The sequence below is a fragment of the Corvus brachyrhynchos genome, unplaced genomic scaffold (assembly GCF_000691975.1).
Source record: "Corvus brachyrhynchos isolate BGI_N302 unplaced genomic scaffold, ASM69197v1 scaffold283, whole genome shotgun sequence".
NCBI lineage: Eukaryota > Metazoa > Chordata > Aves > Passeriformes > Corvidae > Corvus > Corvus brachyrhynchos.
Genome location: NW_008237409.1, coordinates 1173951 through 1184380, shown reverse-complemented (window position 1 = coordinate 1184380; position 10430 = coordinate 1173951). Strand labels below are relative to the sequence as shown.

The window sequence follows — 10430 nt, the reverse complement described above, 5'->3', positions numbered from 1 at the left end:
ACAACAGCCGCCCCGCCAGGCAGGTGCGGCGCCTGGAGTTCAACCAGGCCATGGAGGACTTCAAGACCATGTTCCCCAACATGGACTACGACATAATCGAGTGTGTCTTGAGAGCCAACAACGGCGCCGTGGACGCCACCATCGACCAGCTCCTGCAGATGAACCTGGACGGCAGCGGCTGTGACGACAGCTCGGACTCGGAGGACAGCATCCCCCCCGAGGTAACCTGCGTGGACATCCTCTGCTGGGCTCTGGCTTCCACAGCCGGCTCACCGTGAGTGGGCACCTCAGTCTCATCCTGCCTCCTCCTGCCTGGGCACAGTGCTGCTCGACTGCTGCAGGCAGGCAGAGGTTTGAGTGCCCGGTTCAGCCAGGCTGCTGCACCCAAGATTGTCTTGGGCAGAGCTTCAGGCTGAAGCCAAAGTGCTCTCCCACCTCTCTCTCATCCCAAAACCCAACAGAGACCCTTCTGCTGCTGTCAGAAAGACTCCCCAGGGTTGTGTGCATCCAAGGATAGCTCCTTCTTCCCTTGAAAGCAGCACCTTCAAACTCCACCAAACCCTGCTGGATGCAGGAGGTCCAGTGCCAGGAGGTTGCCCGTCCTCTCTGCAGCAGCATTCAGCCCGTGCCATCCCTGCTTTGCTGCTGCACGTGGGGCCCTGGCCCGCTGCGGAGCATTTCCCTGTCCTGCCCTCACCCCATCCTCTCACCCTGCAGATCTTGGAGCGGACCCTGGAGCCGGACAGCTCAGACGAGGAGCCCCCTCCTGTGTACTCCCCTCCCGCCTACGAGAGCCAGGCCTTGGGCAGCCGCTACCCCCGTGCACCGCCCACCCCCCCGCCCAGCACAGCCCCAGCCCCGCACAGCTCCCGCTCCTGGGGCACCCTGTGCCAGCACACGGGGGGCAGGCTGCCCTCAGCTGGCCCTGGCACACCGTCTGGCCCCAGTTCGTTATAGGGTCGAGTGAGACAAAGCCAAGGGAGATGAATGAAGCTCACAGCTGGCTCAAAAATCCCTGTGAGGGCTTAAAACACGAACAGCTGAGGGGCCGGAAAGCCGCTCCGGCAGCATGTGGAATGGCAAAAATCAGCTCCTGGGGGCGGGGAGCGCTCGCCTCCACTGGAAAACACCAGGTGCTGGGTGGCCGGGCCCCGCGCCGGCTCCTCACCGCACACCTCGGCTGGCTTCACTTGTCCCCTGGCAGCACCGCTCTGGCTGTAGGTGTGGGGCTGGGGGACAGCAAGTGTGAGCCCCGGGCACCTGTGTGCCAGCCCCTGCCCTCTGTGGAGGCTGGGTGTGGCATCTGGTGAGAGGCATTTGTCAGTTCCGTAAGCAAATCCCTGCAGTGCTGGGGCTCCACCGGGCTGGGTTTTGGGAGTCTGAGTGAAACAAGGAGGAGAAGGAAAGCCCAGCGTGCAGAGTTGCAGGGCAAGGCTTGAAATGCAGCTCCCAAAGATTCCAAACGCTTTAGGAAAGCCTTTTGCTCTCCAGAGCTGATGCTAACGCTGCACATTCGGGGATGTGCTGGGGTTTCCTGGTTCCCGGGACCACTGGTGGAGCTGAGCAGGCTCTGCTGTGCCAGGCACTGCTGTGCCAGGCCCTGTGCCCCGCTGCCATGGCAGGTGTTGGTGGGTTTCTCCCTCGCCAGAGGTGCTGCCTGTGCTTGCCCCGCAGGACGGACGTGCCAGGCCCTGGCAGCGCCGCGGCGCCCGCGCACTACAGGAACTGGAACCCGCCGCTCCTGGGCAACCTCCCCGAGGACTTCCTGCGCATCCTGCCCCAGCAGACGGCCGGCACACAGGTGAGGCTGGGCCCCCCCTTCCAGCCTGGCTCCGTGAGGTGGTGTGGAGCACCATCCCAGTCCTCAGCCACCCTGAGCTTGCAGCATCAGCACTCTGGAAGCATCTGGGTACCAGGTGTGCACTAAACCGAAAGTTTTGGAGCGTGTCCTGTTCAAGAGACTGAAGTGGGCAAGGTGTCAAAGATCTCTCAGCGAGGCTTTGGTTTTTCCCCTGCCATTATCCCAATGATTAGTGCCAGAAATGCCACTTGCCATAAGCACCTTATATTTTCAATTATTTGAAAATCTTGCCCACTGCCCTGGTGAGGAGCAGCAGGACCAGTAATGCTCCTAAGGAGAGCAGCACTGCCAGGGCGCTTGAGGGCTGCTGCAGTGGAATTTGGGTGGGAAACCTAGTGCAAGCCAGTGGATTTGCCCCTGGGAAATCAGAGTCCACGTGTACTCCATGGTGGTTTTAAGCCACAAGGTTTGCGTGCCAGCAGCATCCCACGGGGAACAAACAGCCCCAACACATGCTGGGCACCCAGCTCAACTCCAGGCAAGCCACAGTTTGGGGCATCCCTTGGCCTTTTGCTAACACAGGAACCCCTAAATGGGTCCAGCACCCTCCTGTCATGGTGAGGGGCTGGGGGGCCTGCAGGCACCCTGATCCTCCCTCCCTTTTCGTCTCCAAAGGCAGCCTGCCACGTTTTCATGAATGATTGCCCTGCAAGTTGAGCTTCACGGGCTCTATTACCTTTCTGGGAATAGGAGCATGCCAATTCATTTGGGCTCAGGGGGAGGAGAAGAGCAGCTGCCCTTTTCTTTCCCCAGTAATTGTGTGCTTTTGCTTTTTATGGCTCTCTGGGAGCAGCTACAAATCAGATAAATCTTGTAGGCAGGGATGAGGCTGTGCTGCAGCGTGCGGCTGTGCTGCTCCCCAGGTGCGAGGCATCACGTGCCTCGTGCAGGGATGTTTGTCAGCGGGACATTGCAGACTCTGCTCTTTGGAGAAGGGAGATAAAGCAGCGATGCTGCTGAGACCCTTCTCTTACCTCCACACCAGGTTCTGCCGTGGCACAACCACATCGTTTAGAGTTAATCTGTGCCAGCCTGTGCTCTGCAAAAGGAGCTCCAAAAGTCTGACCCATGGGATGTCCATCCCCTCCGCCCTGTCCCCCTTCCCAAGGGGCAGAGGCGGTGGTGCCCTGTCCCCCTTTGTCCTTTTTGAGGGCAGTGCCCTGGGCTGTGGGGCAGAGGAGAGAGGGACCCCTCTGGGGAGCAGCAGTCGGTGGCCATCGGGGCTGGGGGAGCTGCGCTGTAACAGAGGGGCAGAAGGCCGAGCTCAGCCCGAGGTGCTGCTGCAGGGACCCCCGAGATCACCACCCAACCTGTGCCATGTTTGCCTCCGCAGGGCTCCCGCCCGTGCCACGGGGGCTCGTCCCTCGGGGCCAGGGCTCCCTGGAGCAGGAGCGGCGGTGGAAGCAGTACCTGGAGGACGAGCGCATTGCGCTCTTCCTGCAGAATGAAGAGTTCATGAAGGAGCTCCAGAGGAACCGGGATTTCCTCCTTGCCCTGGAGAGAGGTGAAAAGTGCCTTCAGAAACTTCTGCTTTTTGGGTGTGTACCCTGCTGTGACACTGGCTGCTGGCAGCACTGCCCTGCCCGTGGGATCAGGGCTTGTGCCAAAGCAGAGCCAGTGCAGGATGGGGCCAGGCTGGTGGTCCGAGCTGCCCACATGCCCAGACTCCTGCTCTCCTCCCCCTGCCCACCCCTCTGCAGCACGTGTGGCAGAGCCCAGCAGAATCCATAGCAAGGGGCTTTGAAAATGCCCCCTGAGCCCTCCACAGCTGTGCACCCTCTCCAGGTGCTGGCAGGCCTGAATTGGAGAGCAGTTTTGCCATGATTGCTCCTTCCCTGTCACCACACTCCTTCCCAGTGAGCTGGTTGTTCGTCCAGTGCCACGGGAAGGGCTTGGGTGTGGATGGTTTTACTGCCACTGAGCACAGAGCTGCCCTTCCCTCCTTCTGAGCCTTCTGGCCAAGGGCCCAGCTCCCTCAGAGGTGTCGCTGGTGCTTTGCAGGGTCCTGGCAGCACCATCACTGCAGGTGGCAGGAAAACCACGGGTGTGCTCGTCATGTGCTTGTGGTGGGTGGGCAGTTCCTCTGCTGCTGCGGGCTCCCACCGAAGTGCTTGTGGTCGCTGTGCTGAAGCAAAGCCCCAGCTCCCTCCCTTGCCACCAGCCTGTCCCTCGGCAGCCACGGGGCCGTGAGGGGAGAGGGGAGTGGAGCCATGTGCTCTGCCTCGAGGGTCTGATCGAGCGGGCGCTGCATTTTTTCTTTTTCAGATCGATTGAAATACGAGTCCAAAAAATCCAAGTCGACCAGTGTTGCTGTCAGCAACGACTTTGGTTTCTCCTCCGTTTTATCAGGTAACTTCCAAGACACACGGGAGCATTGTCTCTCCGCAGCAGGATCCCCCACAGCCCCTGCATTCCCATCCCTCTGCCCAGCTGCCTCCAGAGTGCCTGTGGAGGGAGGAAACTGGCTGATCCCTCCCTGCTGCCCTCCCAGCACAGGAGAGGAGCTGGTGGGTGATGGGGTTGGGTGCTCCTGCCCTCCCCACGTGGAGGTGCTCCTGCATCCTGCCTCCATCCATCCCTGCCCTCCCATGGCCGAGCTGGAGCAGAGGATTGTGCCTGGAGGCATAATGACTGTTCCCGGGTAATCCTGATTAACCTCGGGAGCAGAGCAGCTGCCCAGAGTCAGAATTAGAGCTGGTGTCTGTCGATGGCCCTGTGCAGGGTCGGGCGAGTCGCAGGGGCTGGGCAGCCTGGCAGGGCTCCAGCTGGGCTCACGGACCCGGGGAACAGGGACGTGGCTCTGCGGGTCTCTGGTCCTTGTCTCTGCACCCCCGGTCCCAGGGGTTGTGTCCCCATCCAGAGCCAGCCCCACGTGCCAGTGCTCTCGTCCCACCTGCTCTCTCCCAGCTCTGCCCTTTGCTGGTGCTGGAACTGGGTCATGGGAGTGACTTGTCCTGAGCCCCCCCTCACCATACACGCACTCCAGGTGACCAGGTGTTTGCCTTCCAGGTGACGTAGCTCCCTCTGTAACCAACGAGGCCGGCGGTGCCGTGTCCGACGATGCCTTATTCCGAGACAAATTGAAACACATGGGAAAATGTGAGTCAGTGTGCAGGCCCCGTGCTGGCAGCAGGATGCCTGGCAGGGCTGGAGGGCAGCTGGGAGTGGGGTGGGCAGGGGGAGATGGCAGCAGTACCTGGCACTCTCCCAAACTCATCCTTTTCTCTGGGAAGTCACAGCCTGCTTTTGCCACCACAAACTAGACCGAGGTCCTTGGGCAGCCTGAGCTGGGCTGCAGGCAGGGGTGACACTGGGAGGGGTGGGTGAGGAAGACCGTGAAAACCCCAGCAAAAGGGTAAAAGACCAGCACCTCCTGCCAGGGACCAAGGTGTCCCTGTCTCCCTCTCCGAATCTGGCAAACCCAGGGCATCACCACAGGGTGCCAGGGTGTGGGTGGCTCTCACACCCCTGGCCCTGCCCATCTCCTTCCCATTGCCCGTGGCAGCTTTGGGAAGGGTTTTTGGGTGAGACCCTCACCTGGCTGCTTCCTTCCAGCCACACGCAAGAAGCTGTTTGAACTCGCCAGAGCCTTCTCTGAGAAGACAAAGATGAGGAAATCAAAAAGAAAACACTTGCTGAAGCACCAGGTGTATCCTGAAAGGGGCTGGGGAGCTGTGGGGCAGGGGGGCCTCACTTGGGTGCTCCTGGGGGTTCCCCAAGGGCAGCTCTGTGGCTGGAGCGTGGGCTGGGAAGGGCGATGGTGGTGCCACGGCCACATCCTGGCTCCACAGCCGGTTTTCCTTAGCGGAGGGCGCAGGATGGGGACGGCGGCTTCCACGGCAAATCTTCTCGACGATGTGGAAGGACATGCCTATGGTAAGGAATGCTGTGCTGGGTGTGCTGTGCTGGCTGCCGTGGTGCCTGGCCCCAGATCACCCCAGGGCTGGCTCAGGTGTGAGCGCCTGGCAGAAATGCCCCTGTGGGCCAAAACCTCCGTCCAGTGTTCTCAGGCGAGTTCTGGTAGAAACTCCCCAAGTCCCACTGGGAATTCTCTCTCTGAGCAAGGAAATCCCTGCCCTGGGGAAAGCTGGGCTGCCTCCCCTGGGGCTCCTCCTGGAGCTGGGACTGAGGTGCAGTGGTGTCCTGGTGTGGAGGTGGCTACAGCCCCCGCCTGCCTCTGCCTTTCAGATGAAGATTTCCAAGCACGGCGGCAGCAGCTCCAGGAGGAGGAGGAGACGCCGAAGGAAGGGCAGTAAACGGTGAGAGGCACCTGGGGATGGATGATAACTTCTGTGTGAATGATCCAGCCTGGCTGGAGGAGGGGCCACGTGCTTTGGGCTGTGTCCAGAGTGTGTCCTGGTGGGGACAGGCCCCATCAGTGGCCATGGGTGCCATGGCTGGGAGAGCCCCTGGTGCTGTCACTGTGTGGCTGAGGCTGAGCACATGCTGTTCTCCTTCCCTCCCCTTCCCCTCCCTGCAGGTCCCAGCACTGGGGTTTCTTGCTGGCACAGGATGTGCACGAGGCTTCATCAGGAGATGGCTGGAAAAGGAAAAACCCACCCAACAAATCACCCAGATTTTGGTTGTTCCCCCTCTGCTGCTGTACTCCTCTGAAGTACAAGTATTGAAGTGAGGCACAATGTTTTCTTACCAGTGGTTTGAAAACAACTTTTCCTATCGAGCAAATCAGCCAAAAAGGAAAAAAAAAAAAGGAAAAAAAGCAGGCAGCTGCTGCGAGTGGCTGTGGAGGAGCCAGTGGAGCTCGGGCTGGGGAAGAGCAGCCCCGCCTGCTCTCTCGGCCCAGGCGGCGGTGCAGGAGGAATGAAATCAGTCGTACTAACGAGGATCCATTCACACGTGGGGTCTGCTTGGCCGGAGCACTCCTGAACATATCTGTAGTGGTCTGATGTAACTTTACTCTGCGCACACCGGAACAAAAGCCACGTGAGAAAGGGAAGCTAACAGCCGTTGTCTATTATTGCTAGGAGTAATGAGCAGAGATTCAGATCAGGTAATAGTCAAATAATATAAATTGTTTATAAAGGAAAGGCCTTCTTTTCCTAGGCGTTTCACTTTGAATTAAACCTTTGCCTTCGGCATTGCTACAACTGCCTTGAAGTTGGGACGCTTTGTGCCGCCACAGGGCAGCACCAAGGGCTGGATTTCACACCGGTTTAACCCTCACTGATGGAGCAGGACATGTCCCGCCGGGTGTGGGGTGCTGGGGGTGGTCCTGGAGCCTGGGAGCTCCAGGGATGCCCCCGCTGTAGGTAAGAGGCAAAGCCCAAGCCGGGGGTTGGCAGGGCTGGTGGAGGTGTTTTCAGCACGAGAGGCTGTACAGGGGCTTGGGGGCACTGCTGGGTTTGGTGTGGGGCAGGAGCAGAGCCCCTTCCTCGTTCTCGCAGCACCGGAATCCTGCAGCTCGGGGAGATGCTGTCAGGCTAAAAATAATTACATAAACAAATTCCTCCGCTGTGTAAGTAATGAGTGACGAGCGTAAAGTCAGAATTCGCTCCCGCCAGCACATTTTCTTCTCCTTTATCGGCACAACGTTCCCTGCCAAATGCAGGAGGTGGCTCTAGACGTGCCTGTTTCACTCTCTGGCTCCCGCCAACCAGCACAAATGTTGCAGGATTGGAGCTGCGAAGGCGGCAGGGGCAGAAGCCCCAGCCATCAAACACTCACGCAAGTGTTTTCCCTGCCTCTCCGCAGGGTTTGGTAACAAAAGTCCCCATTGCAGGCGCTGGCTCCCGACAGGCTCCTCTTCAATCCCAACGGAGCTCGCGTGCCTTTGAAGTGGACGCCAAGATTTCCTCCCCCGCGAGCGCTGCAGCTGCTGCACCTGTTGAGCGCTGCTGTCGTCCCCTCGCAGCCGTGGTGGGGATCAGGGGCATCCCGTGAGCTTCACTTTCTCCTGGCTCCTGGCCAGGGGCAGGGCTGCTTCCAGGTGTCCGGGGCTGCAGGGTCTGGTCTGGGTGATGTCTCCATAGCACAGATGGGGCTCTCCCACAGCACCAGTACTCAGACAAGTTCTGGGGGGCCAAGGACCAGGGCAGGATGCACTGGGCTTGGAGCACCCTGGGATGCCAGCAAGCTTTGGGTTCCTAAAATCAAAGCATCAAAATTCCCACCCCACCCAGCCCATACCAGTTTTGGTGTCCACTCCTTTGGATTGAGGAGCGTGTCCTGAGTCCTGGCAGCCCAGTGAGTGACAGGTTAGGGCCATCCCAACCACGCTGGCTGTCCCACACCATGGGCAGCACCCCTGCTCCTGATAGTGTGCCTGGCTGTCAGGAGGTGCTGGAAGGGCACAGGATGTTCTGGGCTGCTCTGCCCTGCCCAGGGTAGGATGTGGGTCTGGAGGAGCACCTGCCTCAGGGTGCAAGGGGCTAAGGGTGAATTGGGGAACGGAAAATCCTTTAGTCCCTGGGTGGGACTTTCATTCTGAGGGTGGTGGAGAGAAGGAGGGGCTCCTTCCCTACCCTCTGCTGGCCCTGGGGGCCGTAGGAGGCTGCCGTTACTCCTTCCCAGCTCTGCATATTTGGAAGAAAATCAAACTTGGAAGCGGATCAGCTTGTCACCGTTCCAGCGCCTCTTAGCTACTGAGGGCTTCAGTCCCAGCGAAGTTTCCATGAGCGCAGGAAGCACCAACGGGCGGGAAGGGAATTCTGCTCTCCCAGACGAGGAGGTGCTGGCAGGAGGGCTGGCCCGGCCCCGGCTCTCGCAGCACCTGCCGTGCAGGGTTTGAGGACGGGCTGGGTCGTGCCGTGGCTGCGGGGATGGGCTGAGCTCTCCTGGGAGGCTGGCACAGGGCCACAGCTCAGTCCTGCTGCACCGCTGGCTTCAGCAGCAGCCGGGGAAAAGAGGGGACACTGTCCCTCCTCTCAGCCTGCTCGTTAAGTGACACGTCCCGAGTCACCTCTGTAACCCAGCCAAGGTTTGCTGGTGGAGCAGTCCCAGACCAGCAGCTGCCTCTGCCTTCTGCCTGAGCACATCCCCGAGGTGCCCGGCACCCTCTGCTCCCACTGAGCCTTGAGAAAGGGACAGCAAGGAAGGGTGGCCGGGGGCTGTGAGCTAGCACAGGGCCCTGGGCACGTCTTGGCCACCACCACCCAACAAGTTGCCCTTAAACATCCCAGGCCAGGCACAGCCTCTGGATGATGTCACTCTGTAGCCGTGTCAAAATATCTTGGAGGCACAAAGTATCATTTTAATGGAGAGGGAGAGGGGTTGTTTATGTGTCCTGTAAAAAACAAAAAGTCAGGTCTAAGGAGTGGAAAGGCCACAAACCCGGCTTGGGAGCCAAAATGCATTTCTTACATAAATATGTACAACTCTCAGTGATGTTTGTATCATTTCTCTACAAAAAGGTTTAAAAAGAACAAAACAAACTGATCTGTGATGTTTGTGAGTGTGGCTATTTTAGAATTTATTTCCATACGTGATTTTTTTCTTAAAGATGTTTAATAGTAATTCCTATAATAAAGTCCTGTTGTACTCTTAACACTGTATATTTTTTAACACTGTGTATTTTTCTACTCTTTACAGGGGGAAGAAGAAAGAAAGGGGGCTGGGGAGGGAAGGGGCAGCTCTAGCCCAGCTCCAGCTGTGCCCCTCAGATGCAAATGCCCCAAATCTGCCCTGGTTTGCTGCCTCCCTGCTCCTGATGGGGCTGGATTTGTGTCCAGTGATTTCCTCAAGAATCCAGTGACCCATCACTGGGGAAGCAGTTCCTGCTGTGGGCAGCCCTGAGGGGCAGTGGCAGGGCCGGGGGGCACACGGAGCATCCCCCTCACTTGCAGGGATGGGACAGAATCCACCTGTCCTGTGCCAGCTCTCCGGGAGCAGCTTTCATTTCCTGTCAGGATTGGAGATTCCCAGTCTCACGTGTGGCTTGGAAACCTTCCGTGTGAAAGAAGAGCCTGGAAAAAGTCACGGCATTCTCGCCTTAAATATCAAAAGCATGGAAATGCTGGAGAAACCCTGGCTGCTGCCTTGGTGCCGCAGGGAGCGCGGCGGGGAGCCAGGGCTTCCCGAAGGGCTGCAGAGCCCAGTCCTTGGAGCAGCTCAGATGCTGCCCTGGAGCAGTCCCAGCCACTCCCTTTGGAATTCCTCTCCTCCACAGGGACGGGGGTTTTGCTCTCAGACCAGCGTTTTAAGGAAGGCAGCGGCTGGGAACAGCGCAGGGCTGGAAAGTGGTCAGCTGAGGATGGGGCTGGAGATGTGCGAGCCCGGGGATACCTGCTGGCTGCCAGTCTGCCGTGGAAATTTACTGCCCCCTTCCTTCGCCAGGCTGGAAGATGGAAGCAGAGATGTGTTTTCCTTCCCTTCAGCTCATTCCCAAGCTAAGGGCTGCACCTAGTGCCCAGGGCTGCTCCCAGCCGGGAAAGGCTGCCTGCAGCAAGGCTGTTCACACCGGGCCTGGGGGGAGCCGCTGGATTTTATAAACCGAGGTTAAAAGCACACGGCGGGACCCTGCTGTGGCCACACCGTGTCTGCTGCAGCCTCCTGAGCCCGGCGGGCAGGGCTGGGGCTGTCCGGGGGGGGGGCCCGCCACGGGGGAGCCCCC

General features: G+C 59.2%; 1 protein-coding gene across 1 annotated transcript; it reads left to right on the top strand.

Annotated features, from left to right (window-relative positions):
- Positions 1-5: 5 nt before the first annotated feature.
- CUEDC1 (CUE domain containing 1) lies at positions 6-9372 on the top strand (the record flags this gene model as incomplete). The annotated part of the gene is made up of 11 exons (XM_017730875.1): positions 6-221; positions 718-842; positions 1672-1801; positions 2281-2302; positions 3177-3365; positions 4127-4210; positions 4871-4960; positions 5417-5510; positions 5679-5737; positions 6050-6120; positions 6342-9372. Coding segments are annotated over 10 exons (1077 nt in total), but the record flags the coding sequence as incomplete, so codon positions are not given.
- Positions 9373-10430: the final 1058 nt, after the last annotated feature.